The 27872-nt window shown below is 45.9% G+C and overlaps 1 protein-coding gene across 1 annotated transcript in view; it reads right to left on the bottom strand.

Annotated features, from left to right (window-relative positions):
• The window catches only part of miga1 (mitoguardin 1), a 149317-nt gene that overhangs the window by 39559 nt on the left and 81886 nt on the right, over window positions 1–27872 (bottom strand). The window contains exons 12-14 of the mRNA XM_069942388.1: window positions 24431–24552; window positions 5634–5706; window positions 2594–2680 (exon numbers count right to left, since the gene is read on the bottom strand). Coding sequence (XP_069798489.1) covers window positions 2594–2680; window positions 5634–5706; window positions 24431–24552 — 282 coding nt within the window. The remainder of the gene's footprint in view (window positions 1–2593; window positions 2681–5633; window positions 5707–24430; window positions 24553–27872) is intronic.

The following is a 27872-nucleotide window of genomic DNA, read 5'->3' as shown; positions in this document are numbered from 1 at the left end:
GCAAGTGCCCTGGTTCTTCCCACGTCCTAGAGGTACGTGGAGACACAGGAGATGGCAGACGCTGGAATGTGGACCCACCAAACAATCTGCCAGATTAACTTAGCAGGTCAAGCTGGGTCAGTGGGAGAAAGGAGAACGGCTGATGCTTGGAGCCAAAGCTCTTGATCAGGTATCAGTTTCTCCAAAGATATGTGGGGTTTCCAGGTTAATCAGTCTCTGTAAATATTCCCTAATGTCTAGGAGAGTTGGAGAACATTGGGGGGAGGGAGGACTGCTGATAGGAATACTAGAATATAATAGGAGTTGTGCAAGTGGGTGCTTGGTGATCAGCATGGACTGAATGGGTTGAAGGGCCTGCACTCCGTGATTCGAAGGCCTGAGAAATTTGACAAAACCCAGGACAAGTTCGTCCATCCGAATGACTCTTCATTGACTTGGCATGGATGACGAGGTAATATAATGAACAACGGATTTTGTGACATGTTCATGACAATAAATCAGTGGTGCTCAACCTTTTTCTTGGTATGTGGGTGGGAAAGAAAAAGGTTGAAAACCACTGTTTGAATCGTCCCTCATTGACTTGTTATGTGCACGGTTTCAGATCTCCGAAGGAAATGGGCCAATGACAATTTTTCTCAAGCAAAATATTTCAGGAACAACTGGGTAGTGGTTGAGCAGTGGTTCTCAACTTTCCCTTTCCATTCACATCCCACCTTAAGCAAAAATAACATATAGTTTAAGAAATAATATTGAAATATTCGAACAAATATGGGAGCCTTACATTAAATACAATAGCGAAAACTACCGGGGACAAACATTACCTAAGTTGATGGAAGGAGAAGGAAAGAAAAGAATGGACTCAGTAGAATTTCTGGTGTATTTTTGTTGAATGACAACATTGTCTGACTGGTTTAATGCAACCTAGATTGTATACCTAAAATGGATGAGAGGGGGGGGTGGGGGGGTGGCTTGGGAGGAGGGAGTGGGGGGGAGAAAAAGTCACTGTATATGTGTGAAAAAGAAAAAGTGTATATCATGGCTAATGTGATTTATGGTGTGAAAAATAAAAAATTTTAAAAAAAAAGCAAACCCTTACTCATCGCAGAGCACCGATGGCACAGGATTACTTCAAGTGGGATGTGAGTGGGAAGAAAATGGTTGAGAACCACTGCAATAAATTCTGATTCTGAAGTCTTTTGCAGATAGGAAGGCTGGAAATGAATGTAGGATGGTGGATGTCGAAAGCGCAGGTAACAGATAAGAAAAACTGCAGCATAGCATTTGAGAAGTGAATATTGGAAACACGGATAAGGAGAATCAGGATAATTGGATAAGAACAGCCAGTGGAACAGATGGCAATGGAAGTAGGAATTATGGATTCCAGTGGGGTGAATAATGAACACCCATCAGGGTACTCAGAATGTTAAATGGGGCAGCCAGATGAAAAGTATACAGACAACAGAACAGTGTCGGTTCATGCCAAATTGCAGCTACTTGAGGCACGGGTAATGGTTGTGTGGACAGTACGGGTGGTGGGAGCGGGGGGGCGACAGGGGTTGTGGAGGTAATTTCTGGATTAGCCATCATCGTGGCTATCCCTCGAGGTGGAGGATGATGGCCTCCGTTCAAAATGAGCGAAGACACCTGTGCGTGTATTTGTTTAACGATATAACCAAAATAGAGAGAGTAGAGAGAAGGTTCACGAGAATGTTGACAGGATTTCAAGGTTTGAGTTACAGGGAAAGGTTGTGCAGAATAGGGCTTTTTTCTCTGGAGCGTAGAAGATTGAGGGGGGACTTGATAGAGGTGTTTAAGATTTTAAAAGGGACCAAACAGAGTAAATGTGGATAGGCTTTTTCAATTAAGAGTGGGGAAGATTCAAACGAGAGGGCATGGTTTAAGATTGAAGGGGGAAAATTATAAAGGGAACATGAGGGGAAATTTCTTTACGCAGAGGGTGGTGGGGATGTGGAATGAGCTTCCGGCAGACGTGGTCGAGGCGGGATCATTGGTTACATTTAAGGAAAGACTGGATAGTTACATGGATAGGAGAGGACTGGAGGGGTATGGACCGGGTGCTGGTCAGTGGGACTAGGAGGGTGGGGAATTTGTTACGGCATGGACTAGTAGGGCCGAACTGGCCTGTTCTGTGCTGTAAGTGGTTATATGGTTACTTGATGTTGCACTGTAAGACGCACACGATATTTCACAAATCAGCCAACCAGTTCCATGATGATCGGAGCTGCTGGATTAGCTCAAGATTGCTGAAACTGGAAAGGGAGGTGAGAGGACAGTGCAGTCAGTGGAAGTGGGCCAATGGGGACCTGGGTGGCGCATGTCTGGATGACGGGCTACCAGAGGTGAGGGGAATCAGTGCAGGGAGATCGGAAGCGATCCAAGTTAAACAAGAGTCTGCAGATGCTGGGATTGAGCACAAACAAGCTGGAGCGACACCACGGTGCCATGTGACCTGCTGAGTTCCTCCAGCTCGTTTGTGCATTCAAAGTTCCGCCTCATCCCAAATCTCTGATGTCAAGACAAAACAGAATGGCCAGAAGACGGCGATGCAAGGTCAAAGAGTTGGAGTGCGTACCTTGTGAGCTTTGATCATGATAGCAGACAGAATCTTTCTCCCCATCTCTGCAAAATACTTTACATTTGTGGTGTCAGATAGGATCACCTGGAAGTGTGGAGAAAGTAGAATGAAGCAGTCACCAAATGCACATCTCCCAACTTTTCTCCAGGTGTCCCAGCTCGTCTTGTCTTTTGACACATCCTGTCCTGCCTACCCATGTCATCTATACTCTGCTTTACTCGACCTTGCACTCAAATCCCTCCATAGCATTGGCCTTCACTGGCTCTATAATCTTCTCCACCCATATTGGGGGTGGCACGGTTGGTGTGTCGCTCTTATAGCGCCAGCAACCCAGGTTCGAATCTACTGCTGTCTGTAAGGTGTTTCTATGTTTTTCCTGTGCCTGTGTGGGTTTCCTGTGTGGTATGTGAGTGGAAAGAAAAAAATGAAAACGGCTGTTCTAATTGTACCTAATAGACTCGTTATGTGCACGGGTTCAGAACTCCAAAGGAAATGGGCCAATGACAATTTTTCTCAAGCAAAATATTTCAGTAACAATTGGGTCTAGAGCAGTGATTCTCAACCTTCCCTTCCCAGCCACATCCCACCTTAAGCATCCCCTTACTAATCACAGAGCCCCGATGGCATACAGAGGTAGGTGAGTGGAAAGAAAAAGGTTGAGAACCACTGCTTCTAACCTTTCCTATCCATGTCCCTGTCTAAATGTCCTAAATTGCAACCATCTTCACTGTTTACTTTTGCAGCTCATTCCAAATCCCCATCATCACCTGTAGGGACAAATGCCTTTCAGGTCTCTCTCAAATCTTCCCCCCCTCACCTTAAACTTATGCTCTCTAGTTTAGAAAAAGTCCGAAACTGTTCACTGTGTCTGTGGCCCTCGTTACTTTATAAACTCTCTTTAAAAGGTTGACCTCCAGCACTCCTGGAGTGGGGGGTGGGGGGGGGGGGGTGGGGGGTGGGCCGCACAAGGCATATTTACATAAAAGCCTTGTTTTCATTTCACCTCACGAAGCAGATTTTTTTTGTGTGTTTTTTATGTCGTCAGTTAGAGATGTATGGAAGAAACCAAAACTTCACTGCTTCACAGGGAAGGGGGGGGGGCCCATAAACCTGGGGGGTGGGGTGGTCTACAGACAAAATTAAAGGCTGAGAATGGCTGCTCTCGAGGATCAAGTCCCAGCCTATCCAGCTTCCCCTTACAATGCAGAGGTGTTGGTTCGAGCTTGCGTCTGGCTCCATCAGGGATCCTATTCAAAAATAGAAGACAACTTCTTTGGCATCCAGGCCGTTATCAATCACTTGAGTTATATCAGCGATGTTGGTTCAGACTTGTCCTTCTCAAAAGAGTTTTGAAAATTTATTAAACTTGAACATTAACCCCTGCCGCCCAATTACATCCAGTTGACCTAGAGCCCCTGTACACTTTGAAAGGTGGGAGGAAACCGGAGCTCCCGAAGGAAACCCACGTACACGCAGGGAGAGCATACAAACTCCTTACGGACAGTGCTGGATTTGAACCCCAGTTGCTGGCGCTGTTAACAGGGTTGCGCTACCTGCTACCCATGGGATGGTGGTGGAGGCTGGTACAATAGGAACATTTAGAAGACTCTTAGATAGGCATGTGCAGGAAGAGGGGCTGTAAAGCTTGGAAGGATTAGATTGATGTGGAATAGGTTTCTATAGGTCAGCACAACGCTGTGGTCCATAATGTGCTGTTCTAACCTCTCCTTGATCTATCAGGTTCAGGAACAACTGCTACACCATCAGACTCCTCAACATCAAATTCAATCAGGGACTCATTTAAGGACTCATACTTGTGAACTTTATTGATTATTTTTATTCTCTCTTTGTTGCACAGTCAGTTTGTTTCCATTCATTATCTGTTTACAGTTCTTTACTTGTTTACATGTATAAGCTGTGTGCATTTTTTTTAACACAACCAATAAGTGGTAGTTCTGCCTTGCCTGCAGAAAAAAGAATCTCAGGGTGGTATGTGAAGTCATTCTGACAATACATTTGAACATATTAAAGCAACACTGAACCTAGAGGAAGGTGACCACGGTAGCGGACCAGCAAGGGTCTCAGCGGCTGCACACAGGCTGTGGGCAACTTGCGGATGGGGGTCCCGCCGACGCTGCGGGCTGCTGGATACTGGCTTATGGGAATGGGATTCAAGAAGGTGCTGAGGGTAAGAAGGGCTCCCAAAGGGCCTTGGGCGCTGAAGGCTTTCTGATCGTGTTGGGACCTGGAGCTCAGGCAGCCGATTGACTGAGCAGGAGTCTGTGCAGCTGCAGAGGCTGCGGGAGTGCTGGAGGTGGATCCACGGACACTCTGTGACTCTGAAGGGACTCTCTTTTGCTTCATGTACTAACACTAGTTTGACACTAGTGGCGACTCTTTGTCTGCCTTAAGGAAGGCAAAATTTAAGATATTTAAGATATATATGTCCATTAAATTTTTAGTGAACTTTGAACATACTCAAGGACCTGCCCCACCCCAGTCACACTCTTTGTCTCCCTCCTGACAGGCAGAAGACATATGACTTTGAAAACCACCGCCATCACATTCAAACACTGTGTCTTTCCCAGACTCTTGACAAGACCCTCTCTCTCATTAGTAAAGGATGATTTCTTGATCTTACAAAACCCTATCTCATTTGCAGCACTCTTTCTAACTGTATTTTTATCTATGACACTGGATTCTGCACATCTGTTTTAATTTTGGCATTATTTTCTGTTGATATGGATGAGTTAGCTTACCTGGATGGCACGCAAAACAAAGATTTACACTGTATTTCAGTACCTGTGACAATGAACAATTCAATTCTGCTTAAGAAGAGCAAACCCACTTTCACTCAACTTGCCACATAATTTAATTTCCGATCAGTGGAACGTTCCAATAAATCTCCACAATGACCCTGAATCCTTCCTGAAGGGCAGGGACCAAACTGGACGCAGAGCCCCAAATGAATAAAGCACCCTGTAAAGAGTGAACCACCCCTGGGCAAGTAGCCAGTCAGTGAGCTCTGGTACGGTACCTGGAGAGCTTGACGCACACAGTGCACCTTGGCCAAGAAGTCACTGTCGCCAACACACTCGAGCAACTCTGTCCTGAGGGAGAAAACATTGGGCCAAATGTAAAGAACTAAGTTGATTATCATCTGACTTTACAAATGCAACCTGATGAGACAGTGTTTCTCTGGAACACAGTGCACACACAAAACACACAATGTACAGCACATCACGTATACACATAAAGATATAAAATAACTCAATATAATCTCAGGTATCTGGCATCTATGGGATTGATAGATGCCGAATAAGTAAATTTTCCAGTTGCTTGAGACTGCGTGTTGTGTGAATGGAGAACTAACGGAGTTAAACTTGCGTATTTTTTACCTATTTATTTTCCACAATTTTTTTTGGCCAGGTTCTTGAGCCTGCCGATTCCTTGAATTCCGTATACCAGGGGTTTTACTGCATTTATAAAATATTTGGAATAATTTCCTTGGTTACAGGATACTCTTCAATCTCACAGCCTGTGGGAAGAAACTATTTCCCAGTTTGACAGTCCTGATTTTGATGGTTGTGGGTCAAAGATACTACGTGCTGGATGAAAAGGTCCCTCAATAATTCTTTGAGGTATATTTAAGCAATGCTCCCATTAAATGTCGTCAATATTAAATTTAAATTTAGACACGCATCGCAGTAACAGGCCATTCAGCCTATGAGTCTGTGCTCCTCAATTTACACCCAATTAACCAACACCCCTGGTACGATTTGAATGGTGGGAGGAAACCGGAGCCCCCGGGGAAAACCCACGCAGACACGAGGATAACGTACAGACAGTGCAGGATTCGAACCCTGGTCCAAATCATTGGTGCTGTAAAAGTAGCTGTTGTTTGAATAAAGTTATGTTTGAGTAACGTCGCCCACGATGAAGAGGTGGGTTTTTTTTTGTTTTTTTTTAAATTTTTTATTTTTCACACCATAAATCACACTAGCCATGATATACACTATTTCTTTTTCACACATATACAGTGACTTTTTCTCTCCCCCCCCTCCCTCCTCCCAAGCCACCCCCCCACCACCCCCTCATCCATTTTAGGTATACAATCTAGGTTGCATTAAGCCAGTCAGACAATGTTGTCATTCAACAAAATTACACCAGAAATTCTGATGAAGAGGTGGTTGATGCCATTCGGCACTGGGGTGAATCTCTTAAAGTGTCCCCTTATCCCTGCACACTAACAGACTTTATCTTTATTTCTTTGGCTTGGCTTAGCGGACGAAGATTTATGGAGGGGATAAAAGTCCACATCAGCTGCAGGCTCGTTTGTGGCTGACCAGTCCGATGCGGGACAGGCAGACACGGTTGCAGCGGCTGCAGGGGAAAATTGGTGGGTTGGGGTTGGGTGTTGGGTTTTTCCTCCTTTGCCTTTTGTCAGTGAGGTGGGCTCTGCAGTCTTCTTCAAAGGAGGTTGCTGCCCGCCAAATTGTGAGGCGCCAAGATGCACGGTTTGAGACGATATCAGCCCACTGGCGGTGGTCAATGTGGCAGGCACCAAGAGGTTTCTTTAGGCAGTCCTTGTACCTCTTCTTTGGTGCACCTCTGTCACGGTGGCCAGTGGAGAGCTCGCCATATAACACGATCTTGGGAAGGCGATGGTCCTCCATTCTGGAGACGTGACCCACCCAGCGCAGCTGGATCTTCAGCAGCGTGGACTCGATGCTGTCGACCTCTGCCATCTCGAGTACTTCGACGTTAGGGATGAAAGCGCTCCAATGGATGTTGAGGATGGAGCGGAGACAACGCTGGTGGAAGCGTTCTAGGAGCCGTAGGTGATGTATGTATATTAGTAAAGTTTTATCTATAAACTTAGATGGGGGGGGTTTAATTATCTATAATGTTATTATTCATCTTTTGGGCAGCTCTGTAGCGACAGTCAAAGAATGTGACTGAAAATAATGCTTTAAGGTTTATTTATTCATGCAAGTGAAGTTTGTTCAGGGTAAGTACTGTATTTTTTGTATTTTAAACTTAATGCAGTTGTATGAGTTCGGTATTGTAAGAGTAAGTCTCCAGCATCTAGAAAATACATCTACCAATCCCCATGGGTGCTGGATAATTTTTAAAATTTAGACAAACATCACAGTAACTCCAGCCCAGGAGCCCGTGCCACCCAAATACCCCAATTAACCTCCAACATTCTGAAGGGTGAGAGGAAACCGGAGCCCCCCCAGAGGAAACCCACACAGACACAGGGAGAACACGCAAACTGTAAACAGTTTCCATTTCTTTCTTTGTTTACATTTTTCTCTCTCTTGTCCCTGTATCTTTTTCTTGAGTGGAGTTTACACTCCCTATCAGTAGAAATTCTACCTGGCCCACAGGAAAAAGAATTTCAGGATTGAATGTGATGTCATGTACAATAAATTTGAACTCGAACTTGAGGATGATGGAATCAAGATAGATAAATCATTTACTAACCCACCACCATCTCTTTGGGATCGTGGGAGGAAACCAAAAACCCAGACAAAACGCGTGCAGTGACAGGGAGAAGGGGAAAATTCCACTGTAATGGATTATGTTATATTGTATATAGATGTGTTTTTGAAGGAGATAGATTGTGGGGGTTTAGTGTGGGTCACAAACAAACACAAACACTTCATAAAACAGATCTCATTTAAAATATCTGAGCTCTGCTCAAGCCAGACAGTCCAAGCTCCCAGTGCCTTTGCAAAAACTTTGAAAAGTGCCTACAGAGACTTCACAAGTAGGTGTTTAATTGGATCTGCTGTGGAGTAATGTATTATTGTTTTGGAAGACAACAGAGGAACGGACTCGGAAGTCCGGTGCTGCAATCAGTCTGGATGCAGTTTGCTGCTCTCAGAAGGTCATGTGGTTTTGGCAAGCAGAGAGAGAGAGAGAGAGAGAGAGAGAGAGAGAGAGGAGACCAAACAGGTTTTCTCTCAGGGAGAGATAGATAGATAGAGAGAGAGAGAGAGAGAAAGCTGGTTTTTGCAGTCATGGCAAGCTGGCAGCATGTTGAAACCCCATTTTGAAGCCGGGTTGTGAGTTCTGAGTTCTTGAAAACTCTTGTTTTCCATACAAGAGGAAATGGCTGGCTAGAGTGTTTCACCTGAAATAAGGGAAACTCTGAGGTGACCTGCAGAAGAAGAGGTTAATATTTGGAAAACCCTGATGGGCAAATTTATTCGGCAAGACACTGAAGTGGCTGATCAGAGGAAATCAATTTGTGTATGTCTCTGAAACCGACAAAAACTTTCCCAAGCAGTAACCATTTAAGTACCAGAGCTTGGTGAAAATTCATAAATGTTAAATTCTGTGCATAGTAATAAGAATGACTTGGAGGAGTGAGAAGTGAGATTGGACTGTGAACCAAAGAACCTTTCTAAACTTATACACACATTACACACACGAGTGCTTAGAATTAGAAGGGGGTTAAGTTAGGTTAATAGTAATAAGTTAAAGTTTGATCCTGTTTTTATGTTTAAAGAAAATTAAAAGTAACCTTTGTTTAAGAAACCATTTTCCTTGGTGAATTTTTATTGCTGCTGGGTTTTGGGGTCCTCTGGGCCCATCACACCACCCAGAATGAAAATGCGGGTCTCTGACGCTGTGAGCAACAATGCAAGCTCTGTGCCAACCCTATTTCTTTTGAATAGTCAGCGAATGGAGGAATTACCAGTTCCAGAGGGTTCTGCGAAGCTAAAACAGAAAGCTGTGGAACATCCACCGAATTGGGTGAACGAGCAACTGGATTTCCACGCAGTCACTGTCTTGTCAGCAACCAAGGACCCAGAAAGGTTGGACCATGGGTCAATCAAAATGCTGGAAAGGCAGAAGCACTGGATAATCCCAGAATCTTAACGTGGTCGTAGCAAATAGACTGGTAAAAGTGTCAAGGACAAATAGAGGAAATAATCGACAGGCAGAATGTCAGCTTTTATAGGTACTGGATCACAAAGGGGTAGGAGTTCAGGATGATAAGTGTTTTGTAGGGAGTGCTAGATTTGTGGGGAAAGGGTAAAACCTAGCAAAGCATCAGGCCTTGATGGCGTACAGAGCATGAATCTGAAAATCTAAGCCAACCAACTAGCCGGAGGGTTTACAGTCATTTTCAACCTCTCATTGCTGCAGTCAGAGGTTCCCACTTGCTTCAAAAGGGCATCAATCATCCCGGAACCCAAGAAGAGTAGTGTGAGCTGCCTCAACGACTACTGCCCAGTAGCAGTAACTTCTACTGTGATTGAAATGCTTCGAGAGGCTGGTCATGGCCAGAATTAACACATAGCTCAGCAAAGGTCTGGACCCGCTGCAATTTGTCTTTCATCACAATCCCTCCACAGCAGATGTGATGTCGCTGGCTTTCGACTTGGCTCTGGATCACTTAGAAAACAGCAACTCATACATACGGCTGATCTTCATCGACTACAGCTCGGCCTTCAATACCATTATTCCCTCAGTGCTGGTCAAGTAGGTCCAAACACTGGGCCTCTGCACTCCTGGACCCTTGACTTTCTCATTGGAAGACCAGTCAGTTTTCTCCTCCTCACTGATTATCAACACAGGCTGGCTTAGCCCACTGCTCTACTCATTATACATCCACGACCGTGTGGCCAGACACAATTCCAATGCCATCTCCAATGACACCACAGTTGTCGGCAGAATCACAAACAGCACTAAGAAAGCGTCCAGGAGGAATATAGGTCAACTTGTTGAGTGGTGTCATGCCAACAACCTTCCGCTCATTGTTAGCAAAACCAAGGAGATGATTGTGGACTTTAGGAGGGAGTCAGGAAAACACAAACCAGTCCTCATCGAGGGCTCAATAGTGGAAAGGGTCAAGAACTTCAAATTCCTGAGTGTCCACATCACCGAAGATCTGTTCTGGAGCCTCCATGTTGATGCAATCGAAGGCCCGGCAGCAGTTATACTTTGTGAAGTGTTTGATGAGATTCAGTATGTCATCAAAGACTCTTGAAAACTTCTACAGGTGACAGCCTGGTTCTTCACTGCCTGGTATGGAGGCTCCAACTCTCAGAACAATAAAAAACTCCAGAGGATTGTTAACTCGGCCCGCAACATCACAGGCACCAGACTTCACTCCATCGAGGACATCTACATGAGACAGTGTCTTAAAAAGAACCCCCACCACCCAGGTCATGCCCTCTTTATTCTGCTACCATCGGGAAAAGGTTCAGGAGCCAAAAGACGAGCACTCAACGGCACAAGGACAGCTTCTTCCCCGCTGCCACCAGATTCCTGAATGATCAATGAACCAAAAACACTGCCTCACTTTGACTTTTCGATCACTATTTTTATTTATTGTTGGAAGTGTGGTTGTTTAGTGATGCACTAAACTCACCAGTTGCTGTAGTTAAGACCAATTGCTTTACTCAACACTGATGTAGGTTTTTTACAGTAGCTGCACTCCTGATGGCCTTCGCGATGCTCATCCTGGAAATGACGTTATCTCTGATGAAGGGCAGCAAGCCTGGCTTTCCAGGACTTCCTGTTCTTGCTGACACAGACTTCTATGAGCCGGTTTGTTGTTTAGTGTAGTTCAGCCCGCTGCAGGACCTCCCCCCCTCCATCCTGCAGTTAGGGGGTGATTATCACATTGTATACACCCTTTCCACCTGCTTAGATGGGCGTCCTCTCCATAGTGGGCATGCAACTTTCTCTGGTCTGCTTGCTGCAAGCCCACCCTGTGCTGGCTTTAGGCGGTCAATCATGATTGTTTCTTGGCTGCCTTCCATGTCCACCTCACACATTATGCCGTCGTGCCGAATCACACAGGACGGACCCTTGTTTGGGTGCTGAAGAGGGGCACGATGCATGCCCTGTTGAATGAATACATATCACAGTCTTTGAGGTCCTTGGGTTATACAAGGTGGTTGCACCATGTCTTGAGGTAGGAACAGGTGCCAACGTGCCGACTTTCTCATGCAGTCGTGTTAGGAGTGCCGTGGTTGAATCCGTCTGCCCTATTTCCGCTGGCATGAAATCCCCTGGAACAGTCAGCAGTGTGCCATCCACCAGCTCAGCAGAAGACGTGGGCAGATCCTCTTTTGGTGCCGTACGAATGTCCAGCATCACCCAAGGCAACTCATCCATCTAATCAGGGCCTTTAAGGCCCGCCATGAGGGCCAACTTCAAATGGCGGTGGAATCTCTCCACAAAGCTGTTAGATTATGGATGGTACGCCATGGTGTGATGGAACTGTGTGCCGAGTAACCAGGCTAGTGTTGTCCACAACATTGATGAGAATTGCGCCCCCACTTTCTGAGTTTACGTCCACGGGAAACCCGAAACAAGCCACCCAGTTTGCGATGAACGTTCTGGTGCACAACGTGATGGAGGTATCTGAGAGTGGGACAGATTCTGGCCACCTCATAAACCTATCAACCATTGTCAGAAGTTACCTGGCACTTCGCAATGGTGGCAGTGGACCCACGATGTCTATATGAACGTGGTTAAAACGCTTGTGTACTAGGGTAAAAGATTGGAGCGGTGCTTTTACATGCAAGCAGTCTGACCTTGTACACAAGTTCTGACTCAGTGTGCAACCTGTTTCCGTAGGCCGTGCCATACAAATTTTGCTGATACTAATTGTGTGGTGGCTGGAATGGAAGGATGTGACAAGCCATGTATCGCATCAAATACGCGGCAGCCCCAAGCAACAGGTATAATTGGTCGGGGTTGCCCTGTTGACACGTCGCATAGGACTGTTGCCATTGAAGGTCCGAATGTCAAGTCCTCTAGCTTAAGACTGGATACTGCAGTACGGTAGGTCACTATGTTACTGTCCTCCTGCTGTACTGTCACGAGAGCTGCATAGTCTATACCCAGAGACCAAGCGTGAACTGAATGGACTGATGTGCGGGATAGTGCATCTGCCACGTGATTCTATTTCCCCGCAATATGTCAGATAGATCTGGTATATTCTGAAATAAAAGAGAGATGCCTTTGTGGCCTTGCTGACCATCAGTCCGAATCCTTAGCAAAGGCAAACATCAGGGGCTTGTGGTCTGTGAATACGGCAAAATCTCTTCCTTCAAGAAAGTATCTGAAATGGCGAATGGCCAGGAGCTCCCTGTCAAACACATTGTACTCTTGCTCGGGAGGTCTCAAGTGCTTGCTGATAAAGGCCAACGGCTTCCAATTGCCCTCGATCAGTTACTCCATCACGCCTCCGCTGGCCGCGCTGGATGCGTCAACTGAGAGAGCTGTGGGCACATCGGACCGAGGGTCACCAACGTGGTCATGTTGGCCAGCATTTCCTTGGCTTTGTCAAAAGCAGCTGTCATTTCCTCATCCCAGTTCAGGTCTTTGAGTTGCCCGGCAAAAAAAGGTGTTGCATTATTTGGACTATTGATGGCAAGAACCGATGGTAAAAATTTACCGTGCCGGTGAACTCTTGCAGTCCGACTGTGTTTGGCCTGGAGAACTTTCTTATGGCCTCCATCTGGGTGGGGAGTGGCACCTCTCCATGCCGATGATCCAATGGCCGGGGAAATTGATCGAGGAAAAGCCAAACTGCCATTTAACCAGATTGATAGTTAGGCCATAGTCACTTAGTTATTTGGCATAGATGACCTAAGTGATGGCCATGCTCTTGACAAGACCGGCTGGCGATCAGCATATCGTCAAGTTAAATAAATACAAAATTGAGGCCATGACCCACAGAGCCCATAAGTTGCTGGAAAGTCTGTGCAGCATTTCTCAACCTGAAAGACATAGGCAGAAATCCGAAAGGGCTGAATGGTGTGATGATTGCCGTCTTCGGGGTGCCGTTGGGGTGAAACTGGAATTTGATGAAAGCCCCTCACCAGGTCAATTTTGGAGAATATCCTGACATCGTCCAGATTTGTGGTGAAATCCTGGATGTGCAGGACAGGGTACCGGTCATGATGTCGTTTAACCAATAATAATCTCCACATGGTCTCCATCCCCTGTAGCGTTCGGCGTCACGTGCAAGGGAGATGCCCATGGACTGTCTGAATGATGCACTATGCCAATGTCCTCCATTTTACAGAACTCCTCTTTCACGATTCGTAGCTTGTCTGGAGTGTCTGCGCGCTCTGGTTTGTAGCGGTGCTCCTCTCGAGGGGATATGATGCTGGACCCCATGCTTGGGCATAAAGGTCGAGAATTGTGGTGTGACTATGGGTGGAAATTTTGCCAAGATCTTGGCATACTCATTCGAGGAGAATATAACCGAGTACAAATGAGACACCGGCAGAGTGGCCTGGCGAAAGGCGAATGATTCAGATGTTTTGGAGTTCACCAAACCACCTTCCCTTTAGGTCCACTAATAGAGAGTTAGCTCATAGAAAATCTGCGCCTGGCAGAGGTTGTGATACATCAGCCAATGTAAATATGCATACAAATGAGCAAGGGCCGAATTCAAGTTTAATAGTCCTCACCCCATATGTTCCAATACTGCTGTTGTTAGCAGCTGTAACGGATGGTCCAGACTTTCCATTATGGGTGGTTTGGCCCTTAGGAGGCAAAACACTGACCTCCACTCCTGTGTCTACCAGAAAACACCGACCCAAATGCCGGTCCCATAGGTAGAGGAGGATGTCGCAATGGCCGGCCACCACAGACACTAGCAATGACTAGCCTTGGCATTTCCCTTATATGAGCAAGGCAGGCGGCAACAGCAGGCTGCAGAACCCCATCTGATCTTAGTGACACCAATGGTCCTTATTTGGGCTGTCACCCACAGTTGTTGTCACTGCCCTATGTCCCATCAAGCGCTCTGGCATGGTGCAGCAACTAAATCCACGGTTGCTCCACCATGTTGTTTTGCATGCCAGAAGATATCAGCGCGGGCTGCCAGTTCATGGGGGCTGTCAAAATTGTCATTCGCCAGGAGCAGATGAATGCCCTCCGGCATTTGCTCTGGGAACAACTGCTCAAAAAAAGCAGACAGGGCCTCTGGCCGTCCATTAGCACCAGCATTTCATTCATAAGAGCAGGTAGTGTCCAGTCGCACAGGCCATCCATCTGTAGCATCCTTGCTGCTCGTTCGTGGTGGGACAGCCAGAATGTGCGAATCAGTAGCACCTTAATGGCACTGTACCTGTTATTCTCAGGAATAACAGGCACCATTCAGGAAATCGACAATCCTTCCTGCTGTGTCCTGATCCAATGAATCAACCACGTAATAGTACTTGCAATTTTACGAACGTGGAACTGGGCTTCTGCCTGTTGAAACCAGACCACAGACTGCAAGATCCAAAATGTAGGCAGTTTGAGCGTTACTGCATTCTGAACATTCTCTTCGGTCGTCTTGGGTCCAAATCACCGATTGGGCATGTAGGGGGTCATTTAGTGACAAACTAAACTCACCAGTCGTTGCAGTTAAGACCAACTGCCCTACTCAGCTCAGATGTGCGTTTTTTAAAGGACCCTTGCTCCCGACGTTAGGTCCGGAAATTATGTCATCTCTGGGCTTCCTGTTCTTGCCGACTCAGAACTCTGTGAGCCAGTTCGTTGTTCAGCTCACTGCAGGTGGTGTTTTTTTTTAAATGAATGTTTGTACTGTGATGCTGTCGCCAAACAACATATTACGTGACAATAAATTCTGAATCTGATTGACACTTCTGTGGGCCAATCCCATGGACACAGATTTCTCAGACTTCCTGAGAGGAGCTAGCTGGTCTCCTCCCCACTGTATTCCAACGATGGAGACCCGTATGGAGTTCCAACTTCCTGCACCCACTCTGTGAAATCCTGCTTAACCCAGAGTAAGTTCAGTGGAGAGATGTAACTTTCCTCCATTTTCAATCAGGTAAGTTAACTCAATTGTATTGTTTTTCTCACTTGTTTGCTTAATTGCCTCAAGTCTTTTAATTTGAAGCTTTAAGCATTTAAAATCTTTGGAAATGTTAAAATTTTGTAAGTATAATTAATTCTACAACTTTTGTGAATGTCAGATTAATTAAGGTCCAGGCCAGCTTGGTGCTGAGGCGGCATGGTCAGTGCAACACTATTACAACGCCAATGGTTGGTCTTCGAATCCTGCGCTGTCTGTAAGGAGTTTGCGTATTCTCTCCGTGTCTGCATGGGTTTCCTCTGGGAGCTCAGGTTTTCTCCCACCCTCCAAAACGTACAGGGGTAATTTTGGCGTAATTGGACGGCACGGATTTAAATGCCCGGAATTGACTTCTACTGTGTAACATTTCTGGTGGTCCTTGCTGTACCGATGCTGAACAACCAGGCCCAGTTTGTGGCTATGGGTGTGTAAATACAGTGCCCTCCATAATATTTAGAACAAAGACACTATTTTCCCCTTTAATAGTCCCTGTGCTCCACACTTTTAAATTTATAATCAAATAATTTACGTGATTAAAGTACACATTTCATATTTTATTCAAGGTTATTTGTGTACATTTTGGTTTGACCATGTAGAAAATACAATACTTTTTATACATTGCCCCCTCATTTCTGGGCACCATGTTGCTTGGGAAATTTGTGAGTACTCAGGTATGTTTAATTGCTTCATTGGTGCAGGTATAAGAGAAGTAGGCTTGCTTCTAAGCTTTTGATCACCATTGGAGTCTGTAATTGCCATTTTTCAACACGAGGACCTGAGATGTGGCAATGAAAGTCAAAGAAGCCATTATGAGGCTGAAAATCAAGAAAAAAACACCAAGAGACATCACCCAAACCTTAGGATTACCAAAATCAACAGTTTGGAACATCATTAAGAAGCAAGAGCGTGCTGGTGAGCTCAGTTATCACAAAATAACTCGTGTTCCAAGGAAGACCTTCACTGCCGATATATATAATGACAGAACAATTCTCACCATAATGAAGCAAAATCCCCAAACATATATCCGACAGATCAGAAACACTCCTCAGGAGGCAAGCGTGGGTATATCTATGACTAGTGTCTGCAGAAGACTTCATGGACAGAAATACAGAGGCTACACTGCAAGATGCAAACCACTAGTTAGCCACAGAAACAGGATGGCCAGATTACAGTTTGCCAAGAAGTATTTGAAAGAGCCTGTGCTGGCTCTACAAAAGGTCTTGTGAATGGATGAGGCCAAGATTAGGAGCAAAGTGTGGAGCGTAAAGGAACTGCCCAAGACCCAAAGCAGACCACCTTTGCCATGGTTTGCATCTTGCAGTGTAGCCTCTGTGTTTCTGTTCATGAAATCTTCTGTGGACAGTGGTCATTGACATGTCCACACCTGACTCCTGAAGAGTGTTACTGATCTGTCGGACATACCATATATGCTGTTTTATAGGACGATCCTCAAAACTTAAAATGTCACCTTAAAATCAGGTCATCCTAGAAAAAGGCTTGACAACGAAGTCTAAGCACCATTGCCATCTTCCTGTTGCAATCTCGCGCAGGAAACATCCGGCTGGTCCGACTACTGTCGGCTCTGTTCAGGCTTTAAATGGACTGTTACAGGAGCTGACCGTGGCTTATTTTAAAATATGAAAATATAAACATTTAAATGATAATTTTTTATCAAAATATCGTGATTTGCTTTTAACAGTGATAAGTGCCAGATTTTTTTTGGGGGGAGACGGGCGGGGTAATAGCGCACATGCGCGGGTGTGTTAAGTGTCAGTAAACAGGTGATGAATCTTGGATGCAGGAGGAGGAGAGTGAGAGTGTCAGGATCAGCTGGATGGCACTGAGTTGAGAGGGGTTTGGGTAGGAGGTGTAGAATGAAATGTTGTGTCCGGTGAATAATAAAAGAAAATCGACTGATTTGTGGCTGAATTAAACGAGTGAGTGTGGTCTTTAGTTGTTTGTGAGCTGTGGTAGATCAGTGCCGTTACAAGTAGTGACCCTGTGAGTTCACTGGGCCATCTGTGGTGGAACACCACCGGCCTACAGCAGGGGGAAACCTCTGTACCTGCAGGAGAGTAAGGGGACAGGACAACACCTGGCCGGCTGAAGGGATCAAGCCCCACCCAGTTGGGTGTCAATCACCCGCCGGAATTATAAGCCTGCGCCGGCCTCCCGAGGCCTCACTCAGAGTTACTGCAGCTACAGCCAGCCTGGCTCTGTGAAAGTCTTTGTGGATTAAAGCCTGTTCTACAGTCTTTACCTTGTGTGTATCTGATTCTGGCTAACAGCGCACCACACCGTCTAATTTAAAATGGAGAGTGATGTGGATAAAGCCCTTACAGGACCAGGTGGGCAGGTCAAACTAAAGATCCCCCCCCCCTTTTTATTAATAATGCACCAGCATGGTTCATGATCCATGAAGCATGCTTCTCTGCCCTCAGTGTGGCCAGTCAGAAGATGGTTGACTTGAGGAGCATTTTCCAGAGCGGATTACCTGGAAAGTGGAGGATGTCTCAGTGGATCCAGATGGCAATCTCCCATACCAAGTGCTAAGGGTGGCTATTCTGTGGCGTACTCAGTCATCTAGGGAAACTCGTATTGCCCAATTACTAGATGATGACAGCCGAGATGATAGGCAACCATCAGAGACATTGAGGAGGTGGAGCAGACTAGCTGGAACAGACCCCGTTGAAGACGATTTTTGGAATCCAGTTCCTTCGATGTTTACCTCGTCACGTTCAAGAGCATTTGGTGAGTGTCTTTCGAATGTCTACCCTCAATCAGTTGGCAGATCATGCCAACCTCGATTTTGGTGGTTGATTTCATCGAGGAGATTCTGGTTGCAAGTGTGGATGAAGAGGAGCACAAGTGCCACCTTTTCTCATGGTTCCAGAGGCTTGAGGAATTTGGCATCGTGATCAATCCCAGTCAAGCGTTTTGAGGGCTGCTGATCTTCTATTGTTGGGACATCGAGTTACGCAACATGGTATTTTGCCTGATGAATCGAAAGTGAGTGGAATTTGAGAATTTCCTACACCTGTTACGTTTGGCCAGTTGTGATTTTTTTTTAGGCATGATGAATTTTTATTGCTGTTTCCTGATGAATGCCGAAGTATCCCTATGACCTCTTACTGAACTACTAAAAGGATCTGATGTGATGTCTGTTTCCAAAAAGACATTAACTTTGGGAGACAATGCTGTGTATGCTTTCCATGATGCTGTGGGAGCAGTGTTAGAACGACGAGTCTGTGGGCATTTGGAGTCTCTGGTGTTTTTTTCGGCCAAGCTCTCACCGGCTCAGGCAAAGTAGAGTACATTTAGGCGAAGACTCTTAGCTATCTATCTCGCAGTGAAACATTTCAGCTTTTTATTGGAAGGTCATCCTTTCACCATTTATACAGAGCACCAGCCTCTTACACATACTGCAAGAACAAGCACACATCTCTACTTGCCCAGAGAGATTTGGCACTTGGACTTCATCCAACAATTTTCATCACACATACAGCACCTCTGAGGAGAAGTGAATGCTGTGGCAGGTGTCCTCTCCAGGTGTGACATTACATACATCTACTGCCATTGATTTTACTGCCATGGCTCATGCACGGTGCACTGATCCCGATCTTATCCGGTGTCACCAGATCACCTCTGGTCTCCATCATCAAGATGTGACCCTGGATGAATCGAGTGAAAAGTTGGTCTATGATTTTGCTTTCCACAGGAAGGCCTAGGCCGTTTGTGTGGGAGAATTTTCTCTTTACAATCTATCTCTTCCTGGTAGAAGAGCATCAATCAAACTGATTATGGAACATTTCACCTGGCTTCGTGTTAAACTGGATTATGGGCAAGGACCTGCTTGCTGGGCCAACGCTCTAAAGTCTCCAGGCACATGAAATTCAAGCTGGGGGATTTTGTTGTTCCAGATTCCCGTTTTCAGCACGTGCAGCTGGACTTAGTAGGCCCATTTCCTCCATATCGGGGATATAATTGTGTGAAAACCAGACTACCAGGTGGCAGGAGAAAATTCGTATCACTAACATCTCTGTGGAGATGATCACTAGGGGTTTCACTGATCGTTGAATTCCATCTTTCGATGTTTCAGTCACTATTACAAAGGATCTATGGTCTCAGTTTGAGTCAGTGTTGTTCTGGCTCTCATTGATATTCTGGGCACTACCCCTTACCATCACAGCCCAATGGCCTTGTTGAGTATTTCCATCAACAATTGAAAACACCATTGACAGCAGGTGGTGATGCATCTACATGGAGCGAACGTTTGTCCATGGTTCTTTTTTGTGCGCGTACTGCTGTTAGGGCGGATCTTGGATGTTTAGTGGTAGAGCTAGTACATGGCACTACGCTGACCTTGCCAGGCGAGTTTGTAACTCCAAGTTCAAGCTCAGTGCTCTATGATCTGGCTAGTTACGTTGATCGTTTTCAGGAAAACATGAGATTACTCCAACCTACAGTGAAGGTGCCGAATGATTTCCAACACTGTACTTGTGTTTCTCCAGAATGATGCCATTCGCAAACCACTTCAGCCCATTTACGATGGTCCTTTTCAGGTCTTATGACGCCACCCGAAGACTTTTGTGATTGACAGAAATGGAAAAGCTGACACGGTTTCCATCAACAGGTTGAAGCCAGCGTATTTCGATGGTCCATGTTCTGCGTCAGGGCCAGTAGCAGAGGACCAGTCACACCCTTGCCAGATGGTCTGTGAATTGCCTGTCTTGCACTATTGTATTAGGTCAGGCCAAACTGTCAGCCCTCCAGACAGTTACATAGCAGGACAGTTCCAATCAGTCGCCTCCTTGCATAGTTCAGAGGTTGAGGTGGGGGGAGGGGGGGGGCTGTCACAGTCATGTCCTTCCCTTCATCAGGAGCGGTGCCGGTCACTGTTGATGATGTAAATGATGTGAAATGCAGGGGTCATAGTGCACAAGCAAGTGTGTGTTAAGCATCAGTTTGCGGGCGATGAATCTCATGCAGGAGAATGAAAATATCAGGATCACCTGTGTGGCAGTGAGCCAGTGAGAAGGTCAGAGGAGTTTGGCTGGGAGGTGTTTGGGGAGTGAAGGATGCAATGTTGTGTCTCGTGAACAATAAAAGAAAGTCGACTTCACGGTGTGTTCAAAGAAACGAGTGAATGTATTCTTTGTTTGTAAGCTGTGGTAAATCAGTGTGCCCTTATAATAGAAAGAGCATTGCTCAAAACTAAGATTTTAGGTGGAAATTTCAGGGCCGTCCTATCTATTCAAAAGAACAACATGTACTGTATGTTTGGGGATTTTTCTTCATTATAATGAAAATTCTCCTATCATTAGGCAGTACAGATCTTCCTTGGAACACCAGTCCCTTTGTTATTACTGAGCTCACCAGTACACTCTTTCTTTTCAATGATGTTCCAAACTGTTCATTGTGGTAATCCTAAGGTTTGGGCGATGTCTCTTTCTGTTTTATTCTTGTTTTTCAGCCTCGTATAATGGCTTCTTTGGCACAAACTCTGGTCCTCATGTTGAAAAATGGCAACTACAGTCTCCAAAGGCGATCAAAAGCTTAGAAACAAACCTAGCTCTTTCATACCTGCACCAATGAAGCAATTAAACATACCTGATACTCATCAACACCTGTGAAGCCAAATGTCCCAAACATTATGGTGCCCTGAAATGGGGGAACGATGTATAAAAAGTTCTGTAATTTCTACATGGTCAAGCCAAAATGTCTACAAATAACCTTGAATAAAATCTGGAATGTGCACTTTAATTACATGTGAATTGTTTGATTACAAATTTAAAACTGTGGAGCACAGGGGTAAATAAAGGAAAAAAAAGTGTCTTTGTCCCAAACATTATGGAGGGCGCTGTATAAGGGAGCACCAAGTGGGTCCTTCAAGGTTGGCGCTCCCCATCTATAATATTTCTCCTGTGGTGCTGCACGATCCCTCATCCTGTCCCTCCTCTTTTAACATATAACCTCTGCAACCCCAGCCCAGGCTAATGCCCTCTATGGTGTACTGCCCTTCGCTAAAATATTGCCATGCCCTGCAAACATGACTACTTTGCCTTTGTGCCCACCTAGTTCTCTGAGGCAAAAAAAATCACAGAAAGGCTGGAGGAACTCAGCCAGTCTCACAGTGTCCTGAGGAGGTAAAGATATATTACTGATGTTTTGGCCCTGCCTGAGCCCTGGTCACTGTCCCATGGGTCGTCTCATCGGTTTCTCCCTCTCAAATGGGGGTGGGGGGGGTGTTCTCTCCTTTTTCTGGTGCCCTGTAACAATCCTCTGCTTCCCCAGAGCCTGCAGCCTCTCATGGCTGCTGCCGAGCGCAGACGTTGCCATCTTGGCACCCAGACCTCAGTCACAAAATTTTAAAATAAACCACCATCAGCTCCTTTAACTGGCCATTTAAAACAAAGTTGATAGCAGTTGGAATGAGCTCTAAAACAATAAATTTAGACATACAGCATGGTAACATCCCATTTCGGCTCACGAGTCCGTGCTGTCCAACTTACACCCAATTAACCTACATCCCTGGTAGGTTTTTGAACAATGGGGCCTCCCAAGAGCCTCCGGAGAAAACCCCCACAGACACAGGGAGAACTTACAAACTCCTGACAAACAGCATGGGATTCAAACCCCAATCCCGATCGTTGGCGCTGTACAGGCTTTGCGCTAACTGCTACGCCCAGAATCCTGCGGAGGAGCTCTGTGTCTCTGTTCTCCAATCTCGGTTGCAGTTATATATCTTCCGATGGACGCTGCAAGACCGGTTGAGTTCCTCCAGCATTTCTGTGTGTTTTTACAACAATCACAGCCCCTACAGACTTTGGTGCTTCACTTCATTTTCTGAGGCGCCCGCCTTCTTTTTGTTCATATTTTGACAAAGGGCTCAGGCCCAAAACGTTGGTTAAACATCTTTTCCTCCTATGGACGGTGTGGGACCAGCTGTGTTTCTCCAGCACTTTTGTGTGTTTACTCCAACTACAGGCTTTCTTGTTCCTCCCCCCAGTTCTCTGAGTTATTACCTATCCCTAATTTTCTGCTGGAAACTGTCCCTCCCATAGGCCAAGTCCTCTCCTCACCTTGGGTTCCATCTCCCCACCAGGATATTTCTCTCCCTGGACCACTGTCTCTCACTCAGACAACTGCAGTCTTTTGTTTCCACCGTTATGAGCCCAGAGGACCCCAAAACCCAGCACCATTAGAAATTCACCAAGACAAATGGTTACTTAAACAAACCCTAATGATGAAGGACACAAGCCCGAAATGTTGGCGATGTATCTTCACCTTTGCTACATAAAGGCACTGTTTGACCTGTTGAGTTTCTCCAGCATTTGTGTTTTTTCACTTAACCAGAATGCCAACAGAATTCTGTGTTTTACCCCCATTACTTAAACAAAAGTTGCTTTTAATTATCTTTAAACATGAGAACAGGATCAAACTTTAACTTATTACTTTAAACTTAACTCCCTTCTAACTCTAAACGCACGTGTATGTAATATGTGTGTAAGTTCAGAAAATTTCTTTGATTCACAGTCCAATCTCACTTCTCACTCCTCGAAGTTCACTGGTATCAGGCAATTCTTATACTGTGCACAGAATTTAATATGGTTATCATGTTCAACAGGCTTTGGTGCTTGAAAAATAAATGGTTATCGCTCAGGAAGGTTCTTGTTGGTTTTCAGAAAGAGGTATATGGATGAGAAGAAGATGGAGGGTTATGGGCATTGTGCAGGGAGGTGGGACTAGAAAGGGGTGTTTGGTTCGGTGCAGACTAGAAGGGCCTAATGGCCTGTTTCCGTGCTGTAATTGTTATGTTATATGTTATGTTATTCGTTGGACACAAACTGATTCCTTCTGATCAGCCACTTCAGTGTCTTGCCGAAAAAACTTACCCCATGGGGTTTTCCAGACGATATCCTCTTTCTTTCAGGTCACCACAGAGTTCCTTTTTGTTTCTCTTATTTCAAATGAAACATTATTATACAACCAGCCATCTCCTCTTGAATGGACCACAAGGGCTTTGAACTAAGAACTCACAACCCATCTTGAAAATGGGGTTTTTCCACAAGCTTGTCAGCTTGTCCTTTTCCAGTCCCAGATGCTGCTGCTGAACTGGAACTGAATTCTCTCTCTCACAGAGAAAAGCCACATGACCCTCTTAGAACAGCCAACTACATTCAGACAGACTGTGGCACCGGACCCAATCTTCTGAGTCCGTCCATTCCAAAATGAATAATTCATTACTCCATAGTATGTCCAATTAACACCTACTTGTGAAGTCCTTCAGCAAAGCAGTTTCCATTCTCTTTACAAAGGCACGGGGATCCTGGACTGTCTGGTTTGAGTAGAGCTCTGACCTTTTAAATGAGATCTGTACTGTGAAGTGTTTGTAACTTATAGTAAAAAAAACCTGCCACGATTTATCTCCTTTTAAACATATCTATATACAATATAACATAATCTGTCACACCACCAACACCCCCATCCCACCCCTGTCAGACTTCTGCCTCATCAACAGATGATCCACCTGGCTCACTCTTCCTTCCTCTGGCCTACCACCTTTTCACCAAAGATCATCCCCTGTATCAGAGTGTGGGAGAGGGGGGCATATTTCAGCCAACTGGCTTGAACTCCTCTCTTCCCTGCTACATTTCATGTCATCTTTGGCAGGACACCACGGTCTTGTGCACTGACCCTTCAGAGACTTTGGCATCAGTCCAGGGCACGCTCAGCAGTTGTCTGGCACAGACTCATACACTGAGGTTCTCCAGCACCTGTTGGGAAGAAGCCGGCCTTTGATTGCAGTCGCTGGACATGAGGGCTTGTCCACTCGTGGTTTTCTCCAAATATATGGGGGGGGGGAAGGGAAGCAGAAGTGGCCTCTAGCCCTCACGCAGCCACAGGAATCAAAGACAAAACTCCTCTGCCAGAAAGTACACAGATCACCCAGTCAGCCACCGCAGCGGAGGTGTCGTTACCTGAAGACGCGGCAAAAAACCTTCCCGTCTTCCGCCAGGCGCATGGCTTCTTCATAGAGCGGCAGATGGCACCACGACCCCAGGCCATAGGCACTACCTCGATGGTCTCTGTAGTCAGTCAGCTGTTGGGGATGGCAGGGTTTAAAAAAAAGTACAGACCGTCAGCCTCACTTCGACTGTGATGGAGCAGAGGAGAATGAGAAGCCATGAGGCTATGGTCGCGGCACACTGGAGAGGCACGTACCATGAGTTGGGGAGTGAGTGCATGACCTCAGCTCCAAGTGATCAGGAGAAATAATCATAGTGACCCAGTGTAATCCATCACTAGGCTCAGAGCACCTGAACTTTGGACCCCCCTGCACATGAGCGAACTCCCATTAAAAATTCCAATGTATGCACACAGCGCCATAGAACACGGCACTGCAAAACAGGCCCTCCGGCCCATCTAGTCTATGCCGAACCAATGCTCTGCCTAGTCTCATTGACCTGCACCTGTCCCATCCAAATTTTTCTTATGTGTCGAAATCGAGCCCGCATTCTCCACTTCAGCTGGCAGCTCATTCCACATCCTCACCACTCTCTGTGTGAAGAAGTTCCCCCAAATGGAGCCCTTTCAGCATCTCGCCTTTCACCCTTAACCTACTTTTTCTAATTCCTGTCTCAACCAACCTTTGTGTAAAAAGCTTGTTTGCATTTCATCTATAAATATCATAATTTTGTGTACCTCCACAAATCTCCTCTCATTCTCCGACACTCCAGGGAGTAAAGTCCGAACTAGTTTAACCTTTCCCTATAACTCAAGTCTCGCAACATCCTTACAAGTAGATGTTCATGCATTATGTCATTCCTATGAATGGTAGTACTAGATTTCTCTCTCGGAGAAGATTATCTTTAGGTATTGTTCTTTTGTAGCAGCATTAGGTGCTTTTGATGTCATTCAGTGTGACATTGTGGGGTAATGGTTCCCAATCAGAGTGATTTTTGTGCAAGTTCAGGTGTCTGTACTCTCAGGTCCCATTTGTCACCTATGGATGACTTTTCTCAAGTAACAAAGAATCCACAGCTTTACCCAAATAAAACCAGAAATGGAGCTTTAACCCATAATTATTCCCCACTCAAATTCACTGCAATCCATCCAAACACCCTGCTGCTATGCAAAGATATCAAAGATACTCAGTGGGTCAGGCAGCGTCCATGGAGAGAAATGATCAGTCAATGTTTCGGGTTGGGACTCCGAGAAAGGGTGGAAAGGGTGGAAAGGGGAGCTATGGAGGGGGCAGGGAAGGGCCTAGAGATGAAGAGGGTAACTGAAAACAGTGGGAGAGGTGGAAAGACAAGTAGGGGAGGAGATCACTGGGGGGGGGAGCCTGTTGGGGTGGGAGTGAGCTTAGAGAGAAAAAAAGGAACGTTGCAGGTAGAGGAGAGAGGGAAATAGGAGAACCAGATCAGGATGGGAGCTACCCAAAACTGGAAAATTCAATCCCCATGCCACTGCGTTTAAGGCTGTCCAAGAGGAACAAGATGACCTGCTTTTATCTACATTCTTCTGCAGATGTTTGTTCCTTTCATCAGACTCAAATCCACCCCCAATTTCAGTCCATGCATTCCACATCCCAACAACGATAAAAAACGAGTGTCTTGGATTTTTTTTTAAAAAAAAGGATTTATTTCTCGGCAGTAATAACAGGAACTATTCTGCAAGTTCTGGCTGGAGCTCTGATTAATTAGATATCACTGCCAGCTCACTGATTTAAGCTTCCAGTTACAAGTATACAAACCCTTTCTCTCAGCCTTTGAGTGATTTGTACTTGAGTGAGTCTTCTTGCAGTGAGCAATTTTCTTTTCATGGGTTGTAAAATGTGTGTGATTGGAATAGAGGCTGCTATCAGAAAGAGACAACTTTCTCCTTTAAAACCGGAGGGGGGGGGGGGGGGGCGGGTGGTGTGTGTGTGTGTGTGTGTGTGTGTGTGTGTGTGTGTGTGTGTGTGCGCGCGCATGTGGGCGCACGTGCGAGAGACACTGACCCTTATTAAAGCACTGCTTTCCCTCATCAGTATTACTTTGATTTGGAACAATAAACTCAAGTGTGACAGCTGGAATGTGTTGGCTTCCAAATCTGACCTCTTCCCTCCATTTAGACCCAGTTCTTCCGTCATCCAAACTGTGGCGTGATAAGATAAAGTACACAGTGCAGTATTTCCAGTGAAGATACTGCCCTTCAGGACATTTTTGTTCCATTACAGAGAAGCCTCTTGTGTGCCTTGTGGCTTGAAGAGGACCAAACTGAACAAAAATATTTAATTTTCTTAAATCAGCAAAAGGTTCACAATGCACAAAATCCTCTGGAGGTGTCATTAATCTCATAAGGCATCACCCAACCTCATCCCACGGTCAGTGGAGTGATAAGTAGCCACGTGGTTGTGATTGACTGTAATTTTAATTAGAAGAGATACTTGAGACAAGGGGCCAATACTGGCCAGGATTTGTGGACATTTCCCTTGCTCGTTTGGATATTCTCCACTCACTGGGATGGGGCCTCAGTTTAACCTCGCATCTTCTGACAATGTAGCACCCCACCTCCATTTTGCTGCCGGGTTCAAGTGGGATTTGTGACCTACTGAGCGTGGTAATTAAGTGGAGGTGCCAGGATGACACACTGCCCCATTTGGTGTTGCTGTCCACTCCCCCCCACCCTCCCCCCAACCCTGCCCCAGCTTTCACTTTGGGAGGGTTATTTTAGGGGCTGTGCCTCTGGGCCTGGGCTCACAGCCAGAAATTTAGGGCCCGTGGTAACAGCAGGAGGCTGGCAGCTGCTGTTCAGCGTCCCGTCTCCCTGCAATTCCAAGCGCCCAGCCAATCAGGACTTTGAGGGCAGGGCTGGATTGACAGGAAGGCTGAAACCGCAGGCTGCCAGTGGGGAGCTGCCGCCTCGATCTGGAGCAGGCCTTGAACACAAATCGATGTTGTCCAGTTGCTTGGCCACCTGCCCACCACCCTTTCCTGCCCGCCCCCCCACCCCATGGTTGCCACCATCCCTCCCTTATATGGTTCCACCTCATCTCTGTCCTTCGGCAGCTGTCACCCTTCCCTTTCCCCTCTCCCACCCCCATCCCCCGTCTCCATTTGACTTTCTTCCCCTCTGTCTGTTCCCACCCATAGAACCATAGAACACTGCAGTCTGCTCCCATTCCATAACTCTCCAGACCTCTCCTATCCTTGTATCTATCCAGTTTACGTTTTAAAACTTAAGAGTGAACCCACATTTACCATGTCAGATGGCAGCTCGTTCCACTCCTCCCACTCTCTGAGTGAAAGAGATCTCCCTAATGTTCCCCCTGAACCTTTCTCTTTTCACCCTAAAGCCATGTCCACACTCCTAATCTAAGTGGAAAGAGTCTACCCACATTTACGCTGTCCAGACCTCTCATAATTTTGTAAACCT

Source organism: Narcine bancroftii, chromosome 5 (genome assembly GCF_036971445.1).
Source record: "Narcine bancroftii isolate sNarBan1 chromosome 5, sNarBan1.hap1, whole genome shotgun sequence".
NCBI lineage: Eukaryota > Metazoa > Chordata > Chondrichthyes > Torpediniformes > Narcinidae > Narcine > Narcine bancroftii.
Note: the sequence above shows the minus strand (reverse complement) of the source record. Positions and strands in the feature narration are given on the sequence as shown.